We start from the raw sequence: 25,743 nt of genomic DNA on the forward strand, positions 1-25,743 counted from the left end.
TGCTAAAAGACAAGGAACTAAAATGAACATCTGAGAAGGTCAAATATATTTTAAATTGTATTGCTACAAACATTTTATGCCTACTCAAAATCGGTTTTTTAGGTCTTGAATCTTACTTGTTGGTTTCGTTCACAGGTACAGAGATCCCATTTGTAATTAAGTCAGCATCTTTTTTATCCCAGTATATCTGTAACCAAAATGCAATCAAATGATAAACATGAACATGTCTGCGATTATTGTCAGTACATTTTTCCTATAAAATTTAAAATAATGCAAGATAGAAAATAATTTTTCAGTTCAGTCTTTTTTTTTTTGAGACAGGGTTTCTTTGTATTGTTTTGGAGGCTGTCCTGGAACTCACTCTGTAGACCAGGCTGTCTTTGAACTCACAGAGATCTGCCTGCCTCTGTCTCCCGAGTGCTGGACAGTTCAGTCTTTTGTTTGTTGTGACAGAGCCTATTTATGATGCCCAAGCTGCCCTCATATTTGCTGTTGTCTTGCCCATACCTCCTTCTCTGAATCACCACCACACTCAACACACACACACACACACACACACACACACACACATTTAGTTTCTTGAAATTTTGATACAGGGTTTCTCTATGTAATCCTGGCTGACCTGCAGCTTGCTATATAGACCAGGGTGGCCTTGAACACACAGAGCCTTGCCTCTGCCTCTCAGCTGCTGGGATTAAAGGCAGGAGTTATCATATAAAAAATTTTAATCCCCCCTTAACACATGTTGATATATATATGTATATATATATATACACACACATATATATGTATATATATATATATATATATATTTCAAGCACAAATTACCCTGTTTGGTTGAAGACATTGTTTGTGTTATATCCATATTTCAGAGTCTGTAGATATTTTTTTTAAAAATGTAGATATTCCATACTAAAGGTTCTGCAATAACATTGTTTTTAGAATAAAAGACAATGGCTGAGGGCATATCTTGGTGGTATAATACTTTCTTGGTATGGGTTCAATCTCCAGCAACTCCCCACCAAGAAAACAGATTAAAGCCAACCTATAATCTAGTTTTTTACTGTTACTCACGGAAAAATATATGTGAAGTTCTTCAACATCACCAGCCTTACAATTTAGAACTTCTTGCAAACTCCTATTGAAAAATTTAAAGTTACACATTTGATACTATAAAATTTCAAAGTAATAGTCATTCAATGGGGAAAAATTAAGTAATAGAGTCATGGACAAAATTCAGTGTAAATTTCCTCTCCTGCTCTTTCCCACTCATCTTCCTAGAATCATCTCAATTTAAAATTTGATTTGTTAGTCTACTCCCCTTTGTTAACACTGCTGCATATCTTGAAAATGATTACACAGAGGAACCCTTACCCCCAGAGTGGGGAGGACTTACTTTGCAAATTCTGGAAATGTCTTTGTTGTCAGTTAAGGGTTGTCATCTAGTGAGCGGTGGTAGCTCCTGACTCTATTAAACACATCACAATGCCCAGAACAAACTCCCACAAAGAGAATTCAAGTAACGAGATACCTTAGGCTAGAGCCTCTTGTCGAAGAGGGAGGAGGCCCAGGCTTGGATTCCCCCCCCCAACACATTCAAAGCAGAAAATCGCAAAATGTCAAAATCCCCAATGTTGAGAAACTCTGCTTTAATAAAAATCTATCAATCATAGTCCACAAAAAAAGAATCATTTCCCTCAATTTTTGTCAACAGTTTAAGAAAAAGGAAGAAAAAGGCCATTTCAATCACATTTACTCAGTTACTAGTGAACCTGAGCATGCTTTCATTTATTGATAAGATATGTGTGTGTGTGTGTGTACATATGTATACACACTTATGGTACTAAATAAATTAATAAACCACATAAACCACGTAAAGCACTGTATTTATAAACCACATCTATGTATACAAACTTATAGCACTACATCAATAAATCATGTCTCTATATCTACACACACTATAGCCTTGAACTTATTTATAAACCATATCTATTTATATAATGCACTTATAGTACTACATTTATAAATCATATCTCTGTGTATACACATACTTATACTACTGAATCTATTTATAAACCACTTCCATGAATATGGACTTATGGCACTGCACCTAATTATAAAACATATCTATCTATCTATAATATGTGCACTTATAGCACTTTATTTATAAACTACATATATATGTATATGAACTTATATAGCACTATATCTACTTAGAAGCCATGTACATCTGCATTTGTACACTAACTTATTTATAAAGGATATCTATATATGCATGTTCACTCTCAGCACTATATGTATTTATAGGCTAAAAAGGATAACCGATGCTCACCCTGAGAACTCCCCTAAGTACTTTCCACCTTTATAAAAAGTTCAGGTTCAAGCCCTTTTTATTGTGCTAGTTAATGATCAGAAGAACATCTGGCTTTTCTTCATTTTTGAAGGCTTACTCTATTGCAAGTCATGCTAACAGAAGGTCATCTAACAGGCATGTAACATTAAAACTGAAGACCTCACCTGTGTCTCTTAGTGTGTGACATTATTTGTGCTTAAACAGCTGAACCTTAACACTGTTCTTAAACAAACATATGTACTTACTTCCCCAAGGGAAAACTGAGTTCCTTTAAATCTTCCAGAGAAGGCTTCTGTTCCAGAAGTTTTTTATATAAAGCCAGTGGGAAAGGAAGGTTGACAGCCTTTAAATTGGATAGGGAGAGTCCACACAAGACCCCAAAGAGGAAATAGTTCTTCTTCTCAAACTTAGGCTGGAAAATAAAATGAAAAATTCCCAATCTATTATAAATAATTAGTTATACAAAGGCACCAATGAACTAGTAAAGAACAAATTTTAGCTCCCTTTTCTAATTAACATCACAAGTTAGACACAAACTGTGTTTCAAAAGAATAAACATGTCAGACTCTTTTTAAAGTTATAATAAAATCTAAATTTCTTCCATAATGATCTTTCTGTTGTTTATGCCTATTTGTTTGAGACATACAGGATGATCTCAAACCTCACTATATAGCTAAGGGTGACATTGAACTACTCTTACCTGAATCTCCCAAGTGTGGAATTACAATCATGTGCCACCTTGTCCAGCTTCTTGCATAATTTTTAATATAAATTAACAATATAGAACATTAAGTGAATGAATTTTTTGTTACTGATAGCGTATCCGAAATGTAGAGACAAATTCTCATGTGCAGTTACAAAGTTTTCATGTGGAATTTTAAGGTCGTTGCCTTCCAATTTATGGAGAAGAGCAAGCATGAGAAAGGAAGGAAAGTGACTCTGTATTGATGCTTTAGCTTAGCATGACAAAGGCCAGATGAGCCTTACATGAATGCTGTCTTCATTTAGCAATGCAGACCCACATGGAGGCTTACCATTGTGTAGGGAGAGTACCTGTACCACTGACCACTTCCGTTTGGGCATGGTCACAGGTACACAGTAGGGACTTAGATAAAGAGCTGGGGGAAAGAGGCGCACTCCCTTTTGGGGTTCTGGTCCGGTCTCACAGAGCAGTGAACGGACCTTGGGCTCTCGGCTTCTCATGTAAGTGACTTCCCTAAATAAATATCATATGACAACCTACTCTGTGTAGTTTAATATTCCTCAAAACCATTGAAAATAGCTCTCATGGGACCCCTTTCTTACTCTCACATCCTGTCTTACCATGCAGTCTCCCAGCCCGTAGAAGACCCTATCATGATGCCTTGTGCAAGAGGTCATTGTGAGAGCTAACGAATGTCAGCGCCTGCCCTTGGACTTCTAGAACTCTCCTTAAAAAAGTACTCAGGTGGTTCATTAAAGGGATGACAACAAGAACAGACTAATGGCAGCTGCCTTTACTTTTCTTCTCTGCATCTTGTAGTCTTGGTTAGAAAAACAAAACAAAACTTCCCAGGCCCAAACTGCAGTGCAGGGGAGGAAGTGTCCCCAGTGTGAAATTCTAAGATTTCTACTCCAGTGACATTCTTGCTTTTAGCAGGTTCGTGAGGGTCACTAACTCGCAAAATGTTCATTCTCCTCACTCATCATACAGTATTTACTCCTCAGATGGAATTTGAAATTATTTAAAAGCAGAGTACAGTCTGCAAAGGCCTCTCCTAACATAGCCATTTTTCCATCTCATAATTTGTAGCATGTACTGTGATTCAACTTTGCTATTTTATCAACCATATACATTTTTAAATTAGGGATATATATGTGTCTGTTTCCCATTGAGCAGAACTATATGAATATGCCTAGAAGTGAGGGATTTGTTGAGTGTGGTGCACTCCTATAATCCAAGCACTTTGAGGATGGAGGCAGGAGGATTGTAAGTTCAAGTCTAGTTTGGCATACATAGTAAGACACTGTGTAATAAAATGTATAAAAAGATAAAATTGAAAAATATTTCAGTAATGTCAATCGACTCTTTAGAATTAAGTTACATATAGTATTCTTTCAATAGTTCCTACTAACTTGAAACATTCTATACTATAACTCTCAAAATTAAGGACACATTCCAAATAACAACTCCTTAGAGATTATGTAAAAAATTTTAGGAAATCTGGGATCTCCTGGCCTAGGGGCTGCAGGCAGCTCGACTCACTCCTCACTCACCAAGCAACCTCAAAATCTGCTGAAGGCACTGTACTAATCCAGCTCCCACCTACAGGAGAGGGAGTGCCTCAGACCCACCTGCAAGCACCATGAGACCCAACAGACTATTGGACCTGCTTGCACCCATCAGAAGAGAACTTTGAACCAGTATGCAGCAGGAGAGGAAGAGTCCCTACTTGTTCCCACTGGAAGAAAGGATAGGAAGATGACAATATAAGAACACATTCAACAACAAAAAAACCAATCTGATGCCACCAGAGTCTAGGAACTCTACACCAGCAAGACCTGACCATCCCAACACAGATGAAGCAGAAGAGAAGGACCTTAAAAATAACTTCATGAAGATGATAGATCCTAAGAGAGGAAATGAGAAAATCCTTTAAAGAAATGGAAGAAAAGACAAACCAAAAGTTGCAAGAAACAATTCAAACAGTGCAAGGTTTGAAAGCTGAAATAGAAACAATAATAATAAAAAAACCACACACACACACACACTGAAGGAATGCTAGAATTAGAAAAGGTGGGAAAATGATCAGGAACTACAGATGCAAGCATAACCAACAGAATACACAAGTTGGAAGAGAGAATCTCAGGTACTGAAGATACACTAGGAGAAATAGATTCATCGACCAAAAAAAAATCTTAAGTTCCACAAATCCCTAACACAAAATATCTAGGAAATATGGAATATCTTGAAAAGGTCAAACCTAAGAATAATCGGTATAGAAGAAGGTGAAGAAACCCAAATCAAAGCAGAAAACATATTCAACAAAATCATAAAAGAAAACTTTCCCAACCTAAAGAAAGACATGCCAATCAAGGTACAAGAAGCCTACAGAACACCAAATAGAGTAGACCACAAAAAAAGGACCCCTCAGCACATAATAATTAAAACATCAAACATACAGAGTAAAGAAAGAATATTAAGAGCAGCAAAGGAAAAAGGCCAAGTAACAAATAAAGGCAAACCTATCAGAATCACACCTGACTTTTCCATGGAAACTCTGAAAGCTAGAAGGTCATGGATAGATATTCTACAAACACTAAGAGACCACTGATGTCAGCCCAGATCACTATACCCAGCAAAGCTTTGAATCACTATAGATGGAGAAAACAAGATATTCCAGGATAAAACCAGACTTAAACTATATATATATATATGTATCTACTAATCCAGTCCTACAGAAAGTACTGAAAGGAAAAATATAACCCAAAGAAGTCAACTACACTCAGAAAAACATAGGCAATAGATAATCCCTCTTTACCAAAAGCCAAAACAGGGTAAATCCACAAATAATAACACCACCAACAACAAATAAAAAACAAACAAGAATTAATACTCACTGATTCTTAATTTCCCTCAATATTAATGATCTTAATTTGCCTATAAAAAGACAGGCTAACAGAATGGATACGAAGACAGAATCCATCCCTCTTCTGCATGCAAGAAACACACCTCAACTTCAAAGATAGACATTACCTCAGAGTAATGGGTTGCGATACAATTTTCCAATCAAATGGAATGAAAAAACAATCTGGTGTAGCTATCCTAGTATCTAACAAATTAGACTTCAAAGTAAAATCAATCAAAAGACATGAAGAAGGTAATTTCATATTCATCACAGGAAAAATCCATCAGGGAGAACTGTGTCCCAAATACAAAGGCACCCACGTTCATAAAAGAATCATTACTAAAACTCAAATCACACATAAGACCTCACACAGTTATAGTGGGAGACTTTAACACCCCATTCTCACCACTCAACGGGACCACCAGACAGAAACTTAACAAAGAAACAAAGTAACTAACAGAAGTTGTGACCCAATTGGGTTTGACAGACATCTATAGAACATCCCATCCAAACACAAAAGAATATACCTTCTTCTCAGTGCCACATAGGACTTCTCAAAAATTGACCACAAACTTGGCAACATAGCAAACCTCAACAGGTACAAAAGAATGGACTAAAACCCTGTATCTTATCAGACCACCATTCTTTAAAGATAGAATTCAACAACAACACAAATTGCATAAACCCTACAAACTCATGGAAATCGAACAATTCACAATTGGATCATTCCTGGGTCAAGCAAGAAATAAAAAAAAAAGAAATTAAAGACTTCCTAGAATTCAATGAAAATGAAGACACAACATACCCTAACTTATGGGACACTTAGAAAGCATTACTAAGAGGAAAGTTCACAGCGCTAAGGGCTCACATGAATAAACTGGAGAATAGTCACATTAGAGAATTAACAGCACAACTGAAAGCTCTAGAACAAAAAGAAGCAAACTCACCCTGGAGGAGTAGACACCAGGAAATAATCAAACTAAGGGCTGAAATCAATAAGGTGGAAACATAGAAAACAATAGAAAGAGTCAAGGGTTGGTTCTTGGAGAAAATAAAAAAGATAAATAAATCTTTATCCAAACTAACCAAAAGGCAGAGAGAGAACATGCAAATTAATGAAATCAGGAATGAAAAGTGGGACATAACAAGGGACACTGAGGAAATTCGGAGACTCTTCAGGTCATACTTTGAAAATCTGTACTCCACAAAATTAGAAAATTTAAAGGAAATGAACAATTTTCTGAATAGATATCGCCTACCAAAATTAAATCAAGAGCAGATAAGCAATCTAAACAGACCTATAACCCCTAATGAAATAGAAGCTGTCATCAAAAATCTCCCAACCAAAAAACGCCCAGGCCCAGATGGCTTTAGTGCAGAATTCAAAGAACAGCTAATACCAATACTCCTCAAAGTGTTTCATGCAATAGAAGCATAAGGTTCATTGCCAAACTCTTTTTACGAGGGTACAAATACCATGGTACCCAACCCAAACAAAGACACAACTAAGAAAGAGAGCTAAACACCAATATCGCTCATGAACATTGATATAAAAATACTCAATAAAATACTGGCAAATCAAATCCAAGAACACATCAGAAAAATCATTCACCATGATCAAGTAGGCTTCATCCAGGGATGCCAGGATGGTTCAACATTTGAAAACCTATCAATGTAATCCACCATATAAACAAACTGCAAAAGAAAAACCACATGATTATCTCACTAGATACTGAAAAAGCCTTTGACAAAATGCAACACCCCTTCATGATAAAGGTCCTGGAGACATCAGGGATAACAGGAATATAACCTAACACAATAAAAGCAATATACAGTAAACCAACAGCCACCATCAAACTAAATGGAGAAAACTCAACACGATTCCTCTAAAATCAGGTACAAGACAAGGCTGTCCACTCTCTCAATATCTCTTCAATATTGTACTTGAAATTTTAGCTAGAACAATAAGACAGCAAAAAGATATCAAGGGATACAAATTATAAAGGAAGAAGACAAACTTTCACTATTTGCAGATGATACGATAGTTTACACAAGTAACCCAAAAAACTCTACACGGGAACCTCTACAGCTTGAAAAACACCTTCAGCAAGATGACAGGATACAAGCTTAACTCAAAAAAACCAACAGCCCTATTATATACCGATGATAAAAGGACTGAGAAATCAGAGAAATATCACCCTTTACAATAGCCACAAAAAACATAAAATATCTTGGAGTAACACTAACCAAACAAGTGAAAGACCTTTATAGTAAGAACTTTTGAGTCTTTAAAGAAAGAAATTAAAGAAGATACCAGAAAATGGAAAGATCTCCCATGCTCTTGTATAGGTAGGATCAACATAGTAAAAATGGCAATCTTGCCAAAAGCAATCTACAGATTCAGTGTAGTCCCCATCAAAATCCCAGAACAATTCTTCACAGACCTTGAAAGAACAATAAGCAACTTTACATGGAACAACAAAAAGACCAAGAATAGCCAAAACAACCTATACACAATACCTTATACAAAAATGGAACTTCCGGAGGCATCACCATCCCTGGCTTCAAGCTCTATTATGGAACTATAGTCCTGAAAACAGGTTGGTATTGGCACAAAAATAGACAGGTAGAACAATGGAATCGAATTGAAAACCTTGATTTTAATCCACATACCTATGAACACCTGATCTTTGACAAAGAAGCTGAAATTATACAATGGAAAAAAAAGAAAGCATCTTCAACAAATGGTGTTGGCACACCTGGATGCTGGCATGTAGAAGACTGCAAATAGATCCATGTCTATCGCCATGCACAAAACTTAACTCCAAATGGATCAAAGAGCTCAACATAAATCCAGCCACACTGAACCTCTTAGAAGAGAAAGTGGGAGGTACCCTTGAATGAATTGGTACAGGAGACTGCTTCCTGAACATAACGCCAGTAGCACAGACACTAAAAATGACAATTAATAAATGGGACCTCCTGAAACTGAGAAGCTTCTGTAAGGCAAAGGACACAATCAGCAAGACAAAAAGGCACCCCACAGATTGGGAAAAGATATTCACTAACCCCACATCTGACAGAGGGCTAATCTCCAAAATTTACAAAGAACTCAAGAAGCAAGTATCCAAAACACCAAAGGATCCAATCAAAAAGTGGGCTGTAGAACTAAATAGAGAATTCTCAGTAGAGGAGTCTAAAATTGCTGAGAGACACTTAAGAAAGTGCTTAACATCCCTAGCCATCTGAGAAATACAAATCAAAACAACTCTAAGATACCTTTCTACTCCTGTCAGAATGACTAAAATCAAAAACACCAATGACAGTTATGCTGGAGAGGATGTGGAGAAAAGGGAACACTCCTCCACTGCTGGTGGGAGTGCCAACTCATACAGCCACTTTGGAAATCAGAATGGAGATTCCTCAGAAAAATGGGAATCAGTCTACCACAAGATTTAGCAATTCCACTCTTAGGCATATACCCAAAAGATGCACATTCATACAACAAGGCTATCTGTGTCCACTATGTTCATAGCAGCATTATTTGTAATAGCCAGAACCTGGAAGCAACCTAGATGCCCTTCAACTGAAGAGTGGATAAAGAAAATGTGGTGCATTTACACAATGGAGTACTACTCAGTGGAACAAAAAAAAAATGGAATTCTGAAATTTGCAGGCAAATGGATGCACTACAAGAAACCATCCTGAGTGAGGTAACCCAATCACAAAAAGACAAATATGGTATGTACTCACTCATTTATGGATTTTAGACATGTAGCAGGGGGGTGCTAGCCTACAATCCCACAACCAGAGAGTCTGGGAAACAAGGAGGACCCTAAGAGAGATATACATGGTACCCCAGACTAGGAGAATGGGACAGGATCTCCTGAGCAGACTGGGAGCATGGGGGAGGGGAGAGGGATCTGGGAGAAAGACAGGGTGAGTAGAGGAGGAGAGAGGAGGACATGGGGGAGCAGGAAGGTTGAGTCTGGGGAAGAATAGAGGAGAGCAGGATGAGAGATACCATAATAAGGAAGTCATTACAGGTTTGAGGAGCGATCTGGCACTAGTGAGATTTCCAGAGATCTACAAGGATGATACCAGCTGGCAATCTAAGCAAACTGGAGAGGCTACCTTAAATGCCCTCTCCTGATAATGAGATTGACAACTACCTTATATGTCATCCTAGAGCCTTCATCCAGTGGCTGATGGAAGCAGAGGCAGACACTCACAGCTAAGCACTGAACTGAACTCCTGGAACCCAGTTGCAGAGAAGGAGGAGTGATGAGCAAAGGGGTCAAGACTGGGCTGGTGAAACCCACAGAAACATTTGACCTGAACAAGGTGACACTCATGAACCTCAGACTGATAGCTGAGAGGCCAGCACGGAACTGATCCAGACCCCCTGAATGTGGGTGTTAATGAAGAGGACGTGACAATCTATGGGGTCTCAGATAGTATACCAGTATTTATCCCTGGCAGACTAATGGACTTTGGGAGCCCATTCCACATTGAGGGATGCTCTCTCAGCCTGGACACACGGGAGAGGGACTAGGCCTTGCCCTGGATGATATGACAGACTTTGGATATCCCCCACGGAGGACCTCACCCTCCCTGGGGAGCAGAACGGGGATTAGGTGGGGGGCTACAGGGGTTAGTGGGGAATGACGAATGAGGGGAGTGAAAGGGAGCTGGGATTGATATGTGAAGCAAGCTTTTTTTCTAATTTAAGTAAACAAAATAATAATAATAAAAAAATTAGCCATACAATGGAATATCACTCCACAGTAAAAAAAAAAAAAAAAAGGAATGAACTATGGACACATGCCATGTCATGAATGCATCTCAGATTAATTCAATGAAAAAAAAGACATATTAAACTTGGCCATATTTAATTTCATTTATATAAAATGAGGTATCCAGACTATGGTTCACTCTACCATGACAAGAAGCAGATCAGTGGTTACTTAGAAAGGATGGAAGAAAGGAGTGTGAGAGAGTCTTTGGTGATGATGTGCATGTCTACTATTTTGGCTGAGGAGATCATTTCACTGGTGTATCTGTATATCATCCAATTGAACATTTTCTGCGTTGTCTATTGTATTTTGATGACACCTCATTAATGCTAAAGTCTATAATGTGTATAGGAATCACTGAGGGGTTTTATATGTGTTGTGAGTTTCTATTCTGTAGATCTTGAGTAGGACCAGAGGTTTTTGTTTGTTTGTTTTTCCTGGGCTCCCCTCATTCTTTGTCCTTTCCACGTGAGCCTTGAACACTGGGGTTAGCTATACGCTACTACACCTGGATAAGTCTGGTTTTGTACATGCTGCCAGATCACGCCATGGCACAGCTCCTGCTCTATGGGTGATGTGGTACTACTTAAAATAAAGAAGGCAGGTTGTGGAGTCTTAATTTTACACTGTCATCTATGGTTTTGCATATTGTAGCATTTAATATGTTTTGTGAGAAAGGCATAACTTACTTTGACTGGAAACCACATACGGGAACTCTCATCAGGATACATGAACATTTCATATTTGGGGTCTGTCATCTCTTCAAATATACGGTGGAAGAACTCTGAAGTCACCCCTCCACCCTCAGCACGAATTTCTTTAATAAATTCAACCTACAGAAAGAAAATTTATTTCAAAGCTCTTATTTAAAATACTGCTCTTTGCCCTTTGTGGAAAAGTCTTGGGCCTGTCCTGACCATACTAGAATTCTTTAGAACTGCCAGACACACACACACACACACGCACGCACGCACGCACGCACGCACGCACACACACACACACACACACACACACACACACACACTGCTTTACCTTCTCACACCCTATCTTCCCTCAGTTTGCTGCCAAGTAGTAAATGCCAGGAGCCCACTGGTTCTCAGGTTGTTAAGACGGCTAATGCATGCCTCCTTTAGATTGATACACTAGGCTCCAGAAGAAGGATATGCTTCAAACCTTTGAGTCAGGACATTTTCCAGTTATTTAACCTTGATGTTTGTCTTCATATTATCTTTCAGACTGTGCAACCTTGTCTCTAAGGAATAGCTTTTGGGTTTCTCCAGTCGCTACTTCCAGTAAGCAGCTCTCCCAACTGAGTGTGTGCTAAGAACCATTGCAGTAAGCTTGTTGCCATAGCACTGGGGAAACACATACATTAAATAGCTCCTCTTTTTTAACAGTTCTCCCTGCTTCTGGATTTCATGGTCCAGTACTGACTTTATTTTACCCTTCTTTCTCTCACAATTCCTTTTCTACTTCCTTTTCTGGATAATTTTGTTTCTTTCTTTTATTTATCTATCTGGTTTCTGGTGCTGGGGATTGAACACGTGCTAGGCAAACACTCTACCCTTCCCAGGCCTTGCATTTTGAACATGAGCATTCTTATGCTTCATTCGTCTACTCTGTCTGAGAGAACTTTGCTGCGGATCTATGATCAAACTCTTTGGTCTGCTCAGGACTTACAGTGAGGTCAAGCATTAGGAAGGGCAGCCTTGTCATACTTGGTCTATTTTGTCTCAGTCTTGAAGTTAACATCTTCCTTTTTAAGGACAGTCATTTCCTATAGAGGGAAGAATGTTCTATGGATATCCCTCACAAAGTATAAGAAAACTAGATATAAAGGGAGTCTGGTTTCTAAAATAAAATTGTTTCTCTGTTTTTTATCTGAATCATATGTTGAGAAATCACCCTCTCTGGTCTGAGCGCTATCCTCCAGGATCTGTTTTCCTTGGGAGATTACCACTTACCCTATCAGATGGTATAAAGAAAATCTACTCCCCTTGGGGTTCCATGTTCCAGCTTTTACCCACAGCATCAGTCAATGTTCTATTAAGCATACAATATGACAAATGGCCTGAAGTGCCACACAGTACATACTCTGTAGGCATCTGCAAAGGTTTCAATAAAGAGTGGCTGTAACTGAAGCCTACACTGTCAAAAGTTTAGACACACAATATGGGAGAAATTGCCTATCACACTTGCTACCTATTGTGTGTGTGAACAGTCCCAGTTCTGCACTATTTTTGGTTGAATTTTTTTGCATGTGATTTTGCAATTTCTCCTATTGAGAGGTTAGTATATTTTCCCAGCCTTTGGCTTGGGTTCATTCATGACTCTTCTTTGGCTTAAACAATATTCAGTGATTGCTAGCTTGCATCTTCAGTAGCACTGTGAGAAGAACACGCTTGATGGTCCCAAGAGGAGGAAGGAAAGTAGAGCTCAATGTCCTCAGCTAATAGTAACATAGAGTGGCCAAACCCTATCTAACTTTTATATATGTAAACAAACTCAAACAAAACTCCATAGGCTGGGGATGGAGCTCAGTGGTAAAGCACTTGCTTAGCATGTGTGGAAACTGGTTTTATCCATAGCATCATACTTACAAACACATATTCATAAAATTACATACTCATAAGTTCAGTTGGACTAGAAAACTTGTAAAGTAAATTTATGACATTAAGTACTGGGATGATTTACTATAATCATCAATAAAATGAGTTAATCTGAAGCTCAATACATAATCAAACATTCCATTCCCTTAAGGGAAAGGGAGACTTCTGGAAACCTTAAGACCTTAATCACCATGCTTGAGAAAGCAGCTTCTTAATTATGAATGACCCCTCCCACAATAAAAAAAGTCCAGCAAGACATTTTTCTTTACCGCTAGTGGTTTCTTAAAGTCAGAGTATTCAGCTTGTCTTAACTGACGCATGCTGTCTTCAACCAGGTGACTTCGTCTGACTTTGAGTATTAAGAGATGCGGTCTCATGCTTCCTTGAGATGCCATGGCTTCACACTTTTAGAAAAAGAAACATTTCAGTTGGTTCTCCTTTGGACCTTGAAGACTATGGTGAATAAAAAGTGTGAACGATGCAGCAGACCTACAGTCCCTGCAGTGGAAGCTGGAGGATCAAGAATTCAAGATCTGGGTTGGTGGGATGGCTTAGAAGGCAAAAAGAGCTTGCTGCCAAGCCTCGTAACTGCAATTCCCTCTTTGGAATGTCCACACTGGAAGGAGAGAACTGACTCAGACAAGTTGTCCTCTGAACGTCATGTGTAGATGGCAGTATACACACACGCGGCACATAAATGTAAACACGTTTTAGAAAGAAATTCAAGGACTTCTTGATTATATGCCAGGTTCATGTTCAAGACCAGCTGGGGCTACCTGATTCCACAACTTTTTACAGACTATAACCCTAGAGTTTGCTTGCTCTTTTGATTTTGCTCTTGCAAAAGGTCTCACCATGCAGCCACACTTACTTGAACTCATAATACCCTCGTCAGCCTTATGAATGCTGGAATTATAGGCACAAAGCACCAGGTTTGACTTACACTTAATGTTTCTAATAAAATATCTTTGTATCTTGCAGCCAACACTCTGTACGCTTAGAATTTAAGAATCTTATTTCTTTACAATGTAAGATAATGCAATTATAGGACCAAACAAACTATGACAACTAGTGTTCATGTGCAAAAATTAGTGACTGGGCATGAATAGTTAAGTTATTAAAAAATGTCTAAGATCCCTTAAATGTATAAAACACTTTATAAAATATATAACCTCAGTTATTCTGTCATGGTGACAAAAACATACATACCCTCAGTTTTGCAGATGAGTCGCATTTCATTAATATAATTTTGGATGGCAAATTAAAGCTAAATAGAAAATCACTGAAAACAACAGTGAGCAATTCTTGTAACTAAAAAAAAAGAAAGAAAAATAAGCAAACCACAATTTTGACAATGAAAAGAAAAATAAGGTTCATTCCTTTCCTTAATTCCATCACTTTATTTACTGATAGGATCTTATGAATCTATTTTTAAGAATCTAATACCAAGAAGTACCCCTCTTCCTTTTGTTGCTTGGTCTGTCTGTCTGTCTTACCTTCTTTGTTTTTTAAGACAAAGTGTCATATATCCCTGTTTGATCTCAAACTCACTATGTACCAGAGAATGACCTTGCACTTCTTTTCTTTAAAAAACTGCTTTAAATTAATTTTTTTTTATTTTAAGGGTATAGGTGTTTTATTGTTATGGGTGTGTCTATACCCCAGGTGTGTGAAGTCTTTGCAGTGTCCAAAGATGCCAGTAGAGGGCATCTATCCCCTTGAACTGGAGTTGCAGACAGTTGTGAGTCACACTATGGGTGCTAGGAATAGAACCCAGGTCCTCTGGAAGAGCATCCAGTTCTCTTAACCATTGAGTCATCTCTCCAGCCCTGACCTTGCACTTTGGCCTTGTTTTTCCACGGAAGTGTAGAGATTACAGGCATGCACTGCCACACCTGCTTATACAGTACTGGGGATCAAGAACAGGCCTCCATTCATGATAAGCAGACACTTTCCCAGCTGAGCTGCAGCCCTAGCCCTTAGAGGCACATTTATAAGAAAATACATTTGTTTTGTGAGCAAAATGCGTAAGTTTTCAATGGCCGTGTAATTTAGCCAATTTGGTGTTGTAATAAGGACATATTTTAATCTAGGAATAGCACAGCTGCTACACTACTTTATGTCATGAACATTCTCACAAGGGAACATGTCATACATACCTGATTGCTATACCGAAGGAACAGTTTGAATTCCTCTTCTTCGGGGTGTAACATGGCAGAAAGCTCATGTATGACAAAAGTACTTTCTGGAAGTTGACAGTTAGCCTTAAAGAGAACATGACCTGAAATTTTACTTTTATTAATAAATGATAGAATGTGTGATACCTACACTTATATGCAATTTGAATATACATTTTCCAGTGACAGAGTAAGGGTGTTTTAGACAAGTTGAGTTGGATGGATAACCTTCACTCAGCATATTTCACTGAAAAATCAAGAATTTTCCACATGGTATCTATCAGTCATTTTAAAAAAATTCTGGCTTATCCATGGTGTCTTTGCTAGTGTGAATCCCTCTGTACATTTGAAGGTGAGTTGATTTTCTTCCTTTACTCATATCTACAAATGCTACTTGTATGTCAATTTGTACGTGTGTGTCTTTCTTGCCTTTTCAATTTCACATGTATATATTTATAATACTCAGGAAAATAGTGTATGCATCCCAAATACAATCCATATAAGGCATTTGTGGGCATTTTACAAAAATCTCAATAAAATGAAAAAAAAATAATCTTGAGGGGGACTTCATTCTATGTCAGAGTAATGATGGAGGTAGTGTAGGTCATGGTAGGAACACAGTGGTGAGGAACCCTTTCCAATAAGAAACTTTAGGGATGGGCCTCAAAGACCGTACACAAGTTCTTTAGAAGAGGTGTATGGTGACAGAAAAACCTCTTAAAACCATTATCTTCCAAGATCAAATAGACATAAGAACTCATGTAGCTTAGACTGGCCTTGAAACTGACAGCAGGGTGTGTGTGTGTGTGTGTGTGTGTGCGCACGCGTGTGTATGTACACATACAGACACACAAACACATACACAGACATGCACACACACACACACACACACGACATCTATTCCTCTGTATAGATAGCTTAGGATAAACTTTAACTTCTGATTCTCCATCCTCTACTACCAAATGCTGGCATTAGAGGATATACCACTATGTCCAGATAGGAGATTGGTAGAGGATAGAAAAACAGGTGTGATTAGTTGAACTTCTGATTTTCTACAAAGGAATACAAAAAAAATCACCAAGGAGAAATGTAGTTTATTAAGAAGTAAAATTAAGCTACAAGGGAAAGGTTAGATTTAAAAGGCAGTATCTTTCATGGGGAAGTGGTGGCGTAGACCCTTAATCCCAGCACTTGGGAGGCAGAGGCAGGTGACCTCTGGGTTGGAGGCCAGCCTGGTCTACAGAGTGAGTCCCAAGACAGCAGGAGCTATACAGAGAAACCCTGTTTCAAACAAACAAACAAACAAACAAACAAACAGAATAGCAGTGTCTTGTATTACTCACTCTATGTATCAGGAAAGAAAAAAGCAAGAAGCACAATGACATAGACAGTGTTGAAATCTCAGGACACGTGCCTAAAGTTGCCACGAAACACTGTGCTTTCTTTTTCTGTCACATCTTAGTGGACTAGGCTTCTATTTATCCTCAAGACTGAAGAGACCAATACAACAGCTCAGACTAATGACCATGTTTATCACTTTCAGTTTAATGTATCCTTTTCTTCTTAGAACACCCAAGCATAAATCATAGTCAATATGGAGGGAAGGAGGTTGTGTGTTGAAAGCCCTGACCCTTGCTACTCAAAGATAATCCTTAGACTAGTGATGATGAAGCCACCAAAAGCATTGCAACATTTCTTGGCCCACTCAAGGTCTATGGGAACAGGGACATCTGCATTTTAATCAAGATCCCAGGTTAAAGTCTGAGAAATACTGTCTTAGGCACTTGTCTGTTAGTCACATCACCAAGCTTGGCTTACATCTTATATTCTGGTCGGCATCGTTGATTCAGGAGCTCTTTTAGGGAATCACTGACCACTGCGGTGATCAGTCATTCCTCTAATATCCTTATATCCTCATAGCAAAAGCACAGCCTGATACCCATTGACTGGTGTGGTATACAAAGGAGCCCCCAGCTTAGGTGCAAGGAAGGAAAACAGAAAACAGCCAAATGTGCTGATCTGCCCCCCCCAACTCCCCACCTCCTACTCTCACCCCTGTGTGGACCTCAAAACTAATCACCTCTCTCCTGAAGTTTCCCTTCCTTCTCCCTCTCTTCTCATTTTAGACATAACGGCTTAGTATTTTGAAACACACAATAAAATACATGTACTCATATATGGAAGACAAAGAAGCAAAAAAATCCATAAAAGACTCAACCATGAAAGATTTGGATCTCCGGCTTTTTGGATAATAACTTTCTAGAAGCCTGTCACATAACAAACTGCTTCCTGGTAAAAATAGCCTTGGGTCTATTTCTTGGACTAGAAATCCTGCTTCATTGAGACCATCCATAGCAAAAAGAAGATGACCCAGCTATGGTCAGTGACTTCTGAATATTACTGACTCTGGACACTCTAATAGACAGCCTGTGGGCACGGTGTCCTAATGACGGTTTTTGGTCCTCCTACGGTAGGATTTAACAAATCTGGCAAGGATAGCTAGAAAAATGATATGGCACATACACGAGTCCTTTGTTCCGGGTGTTGCTCTCTATGGGCTTTCCTTCAGCCTGCTTTCTAACATTAATATTTACTATGCTATAGCATATATTCAACAACTGAAAGTAACCACAAATCTTGGTGAGTTTTTACACCCACCACCCTCAACTAAGGACTGCCTAGATAAAGACATGTATATTGCCAGAAACTGTGTGGCCTAGGTTAGCCTTGAACTCAAGGTCTTCCCAAATGTTCAAAGTACTTTGTGTGCTTTTTCTTAATGAAAGAAGTCTATTACACAGCATCCCATATTCTAAAAGAAAAAAAAAAACATAAGAATTATCTGAATTCCCATCAAGTTTTTCAGTTTTCAATTCTGAGATGTTTATGGCAACCATTTTCATTTTCTATATTACATTAAGCAATCACTCTGTGTCTATGGGTTCTGTATTTATGAATTCAACCAATCCTAGATCCAAAATATATTTTACTTTAATCTTCTATTAAGAATGTAAATTATACACAATAATGTGTTTCTTCATGGATTTTTAAAATATATATTGTACCTTTAGCATATTTGTCCCCCTCCCACTTCCAATCTTTCCCTCTCCTCTACCCTGCCTGTCATAGCCTGTAGCACATGGGAGAGCTGGCCCTGAGGTCATAAGAGCAGGAGAGCTGTGTGTGTCCCTCACCAAGTGCAGGAGTTCCCATGCCCCCAGTCTTTTCTATGGACTGTAATGGCTATTCCTTAACATCTGCAACAACCATCCTCCTGGATTTTTCCTTCCCAATAAATCTCTTGTGTGAGGTTTGTTGTGCAATGTGGCTTTGTGGTATTCCTTGGCTCCCAACTGCCAGGACACCTTTCCCCTATGAGCTGTAACACTTAACACTTTCCATACACCAACAGCAAACATGCTGAGAAAGAGATCATGTGCACATTCCCATTAACAAAAACAAAATAAATCACTGAGAATAAACCTAACCAAGAAAGTAAAAGACCTCTACAGGGAAAGCTTTAAATTTCTGAAGAAAGAGAAAGAGACAGTAAAAAAAATCGAAAGACATTCTATGCTCATTACATGGTAAAATTAATACTGTGATATGACTACTCAGCCCAAAGCAGTTTATAGATCCAGTGCAACCCCAATCAAAAGCTACACAGAAATAGAAAAAAATTTCTAAAATGCATATGGATCCAGAAAAGACCCCAGATAGCCAAAGTAATCCTGAGCAAAAATGAACAATGTCAAGAGGATTACTTTCCAGATCTCAAAATATAGTGCAGAGCCACAGTAATCAAAAACAGCCTAACTTAAGCACAGAAACAGACAGGTAGACAAATAGAACACAATAAAAGACCCAAAGGCAAATGCACATAATTGCACCCAAGTGATATTTGACAAAGATAACAAAAACTTTTTGGGGAAAAGACAGCATCTTCAACAAATGGTGCTGGGGAAACTGAATGCTCACACACAGAAGAATAAAAAAGATCAGCATATACCACACTGCAGGATATTGACTCCACATGGATCAAACACCCAGTTTCAAACCCGAAATACTAAAACTGATGGAAGAAAATATTGGCAGTATTCTATAAGATATAGGTATAGGAAAAAATGTTCTGAATAGAACTTCATTTGCCTTGGTATTGAGATCATCAATTGAGAAGCAGGACTTCATAAAACTAAAAACAAACAAACAAACATACAAAAACCTTTTCACTTTTCAGTTAAGGAAATAAGTAAAATGAAGAGGAAACCTATGGAGTGGCAAAGATTGTTTGCCAGCTATACCTGTAACAGAGTATTAATCACTAGAATACATAAAGATCTTTAAAACAAAAGAGTTAAGAAAACAAATGACGAGCTATGGATCTGAACAGAGGGTTCTTAAAAGAATAAATAAAATAGATAAGAAATACATAAAATGTTCATCATCCTTAAGAATTATGGAAATGCAATCAAAAGAATTTTGAGATTTCAATTTATCCTAGTCACATGGCTGAGATTAACAAAGCAAGTGACAACAAACACTAGGGAGATGTTTGGAGAGGGGAACACTCATCACTATTGGTGGAACTGCAAGTTGGTGCAACCACTCTTGAAATCAGTGTAGAGAAAAAGGCCAATATAAATCTACCATATAACCCAGGATACGACTCCTTAGTATATGCCAGTGCTTCTCAACCTTTCTAGTGCTGTGACCTTTTAATACAGTTCCTCATGTTATGGTGATCTCCCCCACCATAAAATTATTTTTGTTGCTACTTCATAACTGTAATCTTGCTACAGTTATGAATTGTGACTTAAATATCTGTATTTTTCTGATGGTCTTATGTGACCCCTGTGAAAATTTTGTTTGACTCCTGAAGGGGTTGTGACCCATAGGTTGAAAACCACTGTTATATCCCCAAAGGACTAGACATCTGTCTTAGTTACTTTTCCATTGCTGTGACAAAAACATCATGACCAAGATAAGAATTGTGATCATTGTTTCAGAGGGTTGGAGCCATGGAGGTGGAGCAAAGACATGGCAACTGGAATAGCTAAGAGTTCATATCCTGATCACAAGTATGAAGCAGAAAGAACTAATTCAAAATAGCATAAATTTTGGAAACCTTAAAGCCTTCACTTGGTGACATACTTCTCCCGCAAGGCCACACCTCATAATCCTCCCCAAGCAGCCACCAACTGGAGGCCAAGTATTTAAGCACATAACCCTTAGGAGGCATTCTCGTTCAAAATATCATAATATCCTACTCCACTGATACTTCCCTGGTCATTTTCATTGCCCCTACCTACAATAGCTAGGAAATGGAAACAATCCAAATATCCTTCATTTGGTGAATGGACAATGAAATGTGGTACATATACACTATGTAATATTATTCAGCTCTAAAAAATGAAACAATGAAATTTCAGGTAAATAGAGACAGAAAATGTTATTCTAGCTGAAGTAACCAGACACAGAAAGACAGTGTCACATGTTCTGCCCCATTCATGGATTCTGACTCCAAATCTTCAGGTGTGAGTATACACCTGAACATAGAGAAACAGCAGAAACCAGGATAGTAAAAAGGGACTATTAGGATTGTACTGGTTGGTTTTGTTTGTCAATTTGACACATGCTATAGTCACCAAGAGGAAGAAGCCTCAGTTGAGGAAACACCTCTATGAGATCCAGCTATAAGGCATTTTCTCAATTAGTGATCAATGGGGGAGGACCAGCCCATTTTGGGTGCTGCCATCACTGGGCTGGTGGTCCTGGGTTCTATAAGAAATCAGGTTGAGCAAACCATGGAAAGCAAGACAGTAAGCAGCACCCTCCATGTCCTCTCCATCAGCTACAGCCTCCAGGGTCCAGCCCTGCTTGAGTTCCTGTCGACTTCCTCCAATGATGGACTATGATCTGGAAATATAAGCCAAATAAACCCTTTCCTCTCCAACTTGCTTTTTGGCCATGGTGTTTCATTGCAGCAGTGGAAACCCTGACTAAGACAGGGAGACAGGGAGAGAGAAGGAATGCTTGAAAGGGAATAGTAGGGTACAAATGATGTGAAAAGGGAAATAGGAAAACCAGGGAGACTTTAATTGGGGAGGGGGTGAAGGGATCGATATAGAAAGGAAGTGAGAGAGCAAATGAAAATGACATTAAAGGTGTATGAAAAATCCATAGGAACCATTTTGTTTTATACTAACCTACAATTACATGATTTTGTATACACACACACACACACACACACACACACAAATGAATTTATGCCACTTGGGCTGACAGTGCTCCCCACAAGGGTCACAGACTATCTAAAAGAACTCAGTACCACACATAAGAAATCTTCTTTAGAGTTGTCAGTCAGGGTAGTTCTAGAGACTCCCAAAACAATATAGGCGATTGTTAGCTGCTTTTGGCTACTTCCCAGAGGTTGAAAACAATATACATTTCAGACACAGGACTAACAGCATTAGATATGGATCTGACCTGAAAGCCTCCTCCTGGGGGGTCTAGTTTTATAGTCTCAGAACATACTATGAAAGCAGCCAAGGGAAGGAGTTCTACCCAGTTGTGATGCCTATGATTTACAGCAATGCCAAATATGGCAAGATATCTCTATAGGCTGTACTCAAATCTTGGCAGTAACCAGGAGCTCTCAAATTGGACTTAGGGCCAATTCAACAGGAGGGAAATAATGCCTGGTACTGGAAACCTAGACAACTACTCAGGGATAGTGAGGTTGGGATCTTAGAGGAGAACCTACTATCACCACTTTCCCAACAGCATTCCAGATACCTATCCTTGTATTCACGTGTAATTGTAGCTCTTAGCCCTCATCAATGATGCTTCTCTTTGCAGCAAATGTAGACCATTACATAAAACTACATCTGACTAAAGTGCAGAGAACAACTGATCTTGTGTTGTTCAGACCCAATGGCTACATCCACAATACCTGTATCTGAGTTTCAGGGAACACTGAAATTGGGGGTGGAAAGATCATAAGAGATAGAGGACCAGAAGACTTGTTATATGATTGTGTTTCCTATAAATGACAGGAAAGCTGTACTCATGATACCTGAATAATAAAGTTGTCTAAATGATGTCTGAGCAATGACAGTACCAATAGTTACGCTGTTATGGAAGGTGGAAATGTCACAATGCCCCATCCCTACAAAAAGGACTACAGTCAAACTAAGGACTGCTGAGAGAGAGAATTAGTCATTTTCAGGGATGATACCCCTAGTTGGTTATCAAATACTAAGTGGCCAGTCCTGGAATCATACACATAGAAGCAGCACTAAATAGATTCAACAATTTGACTTCATATGTATATGCATTTATACACATATGTAACAAAAATAATTAAAGAGTACAGGAATTTGAGAGAAAGTTGGGGAGACATGGAAGGGGTTGCAGGGAAGAAACGGAAGGGGAAATTATATAATTATATTTTAATTTGAAATATTTTTAAAGTGTAGGCTGGAAAGATGGCTCAACAGAGCACGGGCTGCTCTTACAGAGGTCCTGAGTTTAATTCCCAGCAACCACATGGTGGCTTGCAATCACCTGTAATGAGATATCTGGTGCCCTCTTCTGGCCTGCAGGCATATGTGCAGGCAGAACACTATCATAATAAATAAATCTTTAAAAATATATATTTCAAAGTGTTTAACTGAGACTCAAAGAATTATTATTTGATAAATTGGTATATACATTCCTTTAGAGGAAACCTTACCTTATACACATATTTCATCACTTCTAGAAGAGCCTTAAGGTTATTATATTGATCTTGATTCAGGGTTTTAAAAGCCGGATCACACAGTTGAGAGATGGAGATGATAGCTTTCTTTAGCATTTGGACCAGTGTATCCAGAGAAGAAGCTTCCAAAGATGCCCAACACTTTTCTGAGGGTGTGAAAATCAAATATGACAAACACATTCCTCCTTACATCCCGAAGTTTCTGCTGGGTTATTTAAGACATAGCTACCATCATAATCATAAAAAATTCTTCTATGGATATTATCACAGACAACACACTACTCAACAGATGTAGGGGAAAGCTTTATTCTGAAAAAATCATTAAAATTAAAGAACTTAAACTCAGGATTTGAAGAAACTTGCTAGTGGCTCATATTTATGCTCAGCTTTTTTTGTATTTGTTCTTATTTGATTTGATGTGTCTGAGACAGGGTATTGTCACATAGTCCAGGCTGGTCCTGAACTTCTGCTACACTTCCCACCTTATCCTCTGGGTGCTGACATTAAAATCACGCATTAAAACCACGTGCTGACTTCATTACATTCAAACTAGCTGTTTTGTCAAACAGATGCACAAATCTAAGACTATAAGATGAATATACAGTAATATTTTTGATACTTTTATATAAAAATAATGCATGTTTTCAGATTTCATAAACAACTGCAACATACACATACGCTTACTTTAAATAACAGATACCTCACTTTTAACATTATTGAGATTACATTGGACTTTGGTACTTTTAAATAGGGGTTATCAGACAATAACTTTAGTAAATTTTAAAATCTCAGCTCTCAAAAGGCATTGGCAGGAAGATGGCCACCCTGGGTTACGAGAGACTACATCTCAAAAAAAAAAAAAAACAACCACCAAAGAGGATAAAATAAATTAGCAAGCTAATGCACTTAAATGATATTACCTAGATGCATACCATGCAGATCATGGGCTCAAGTATACAAGACATTTAGTACATTCCATATTCTGAAAATAAAACTTAACACTTAGTAAAGGTGAAGGGACAATTGAAAACTTGTTAGAAAAAAATAAAATCTAATCTCCATAAACCATATGGGTCAAAGATTAAAATATGAAAATTATAAGCGGGAAAAATTCTGACATTTATAGTAACATGGTGAACTCTAGAACTTGCTAAATAAGCCAGGAACGGAATGTGTTTTTGAGTGTAAACTAAAAGTGCTGATCTCATAAAGGTAGAAGGAACAGTGACCATGGAGGGAGGATAATTAACTGGTACAAGTGTGCAGTTGGAAAGACTCCCAACATTGTAAAGCAGCTACTAACAAACAATTGTTTAAAAACAGCCAGTAGCAAGAATTTCAAATGTTCCCAATATAAAGAAGCAATAAATTTTTGAGAAAGTAAATATGTCAGTCACTTTGATCTGATTTGAATACACTGTAAAAATGTCATACTGGGTCTGAAGAGATGGGCAGTTAAGAGTACTAACTGCTCTTATGGATGACTGGGTTTGATTCCCAGCACCCACATGGCATCTCACAACCATCTGTAACTCCAGTTCCAGGGGACCCAACATTGTCTTCTGGCTTTCTCGGCCACAGGCGTGAGTGTGGTGCCCAGACACACATGCTGGCAAAACATCCATGCACATAAAAAAACGGAAGATAAAAGTCAGACTGTACTTTACAAACATGCATAATTACCATTTGTCAATTAAACTAGCTTTATAAATAAATAAAAATGGTATTGTGAAGGGTTGGGAATATAGCTCAGTAGTAGACCATCTGTCTAACATGTGCAAGGTGCCAGGTTCAGTCCCCAGAACCATACATACATTCATACATACAAATTTAAGAGTGAGGCAGACATTTTGAAATGACTCCTAGATCTAGAAAAGAAAAGCACTTTTTGAGACAATGTCTTATATAACCCAGGCTTCACTATTTAGCCAAGGCTGGCCTTGAATTCCTGGTCCTCTTCCTCTACTTTCCAAGTGCTAGAATTACAGATGCTCACTCCCACACCCAGAAAAATCTCTTGGAAAAAATGCAAATGCTGGAGCTAGACAGATGGCTCAGTGGTTCAGCTCCCAGCACCCACACGATGGTTCATAACTATCTGTAACCCCAGTTCCCAGGGTTACATCTGATATTCCCTCTGCCTCCACCAACTCTGGTGTGCCCCTGACACACATCACATACATTCACTTAAAGCACACACACATAATTTTTATATTTAATTTAAAAATACACTGCTCATTCAACCAATAAAAATGCACATCCGATTTAATAATTGAATCCTGTGATTGTGCTTTGCATTTTTCTTTATACACACTGAAGAAATGCATGCCATTACTTTTACAGCAGCAGAAGAATGGAAGCAACTGCCCAGAGCACCATTCCATCTTCTGCACTGGAGTTTGTTCCCCCAGGCCTGTGCACGGGCAATGTGAAAGTGATGG

General features: G+C 38.4%; 1 protein-coding gene across 3 annotated transcripts in view; it reads right to left on the reverse strand.

Annotated features, from left to right (window-relative positions):
- Herc6 (HECT and RLD domain containing E3 ubiquitin protein ligase family member 6) overlaps positions 1–25,743 on the reverse strand; it is a 58,944-nt gene that overhangs the window by 4,550 nt on the left and 28,651 nt on the right. For 2 of the 3 annotated variants that reach the window (XM_013117723.3, XM_021230610.2), the window contains exons 13-20: positions 23,279–23,448; positions 15,526–15,630; positions 14,576–14,677; positions 13,636–13,770; positions 11,447–11,590; positions 2,599–2,765; positions 1,075–1,138; positions 117–187 (exon numbers count right to left, since the gene is read on the reverse strand). In XM_013117723.3, coding sequence (XP_012973177.1) covers positions 117–187; positions 1,075–1,138; positions 2,599–2,765; positions 11,447–11,590; positions 13,636–13,770; positions 14,576–14,677; positions 15,526–15,630; positions 23,279–23,448 — 958 coding nt within the window. The remainder of the gene's footprint in view (positions 1–116; positions 188–1,074; positions 1,139–2,598; positions 2,766–11,446; positions 11,591–13,635; positions 13,771–14,575; positions 14,678–15,525; positions 15,631–23,278; positions 23,449–25,743) is intronic. The other variant, XM_021230612.2, reaches the window with a different exon arrangement.

This window comes from Mesocricetus auratus, unplaced genomic scaffold (genome assembly GCF_017639785.1).
Source record: "Mesocricetus auratus isolate SY011 unplaced genomic scaffold, BCM_Maur_2.0 Super-Scaffold_100676, whole genome shotgun sequence".
In the NCBI taxonomy this organism is placed as follows: Eukaryota; Metazoa; Chordata; class Mammalia; order Rodentia; family Cricetidae; genus Mesocricetus; species Mesocricetus auratus.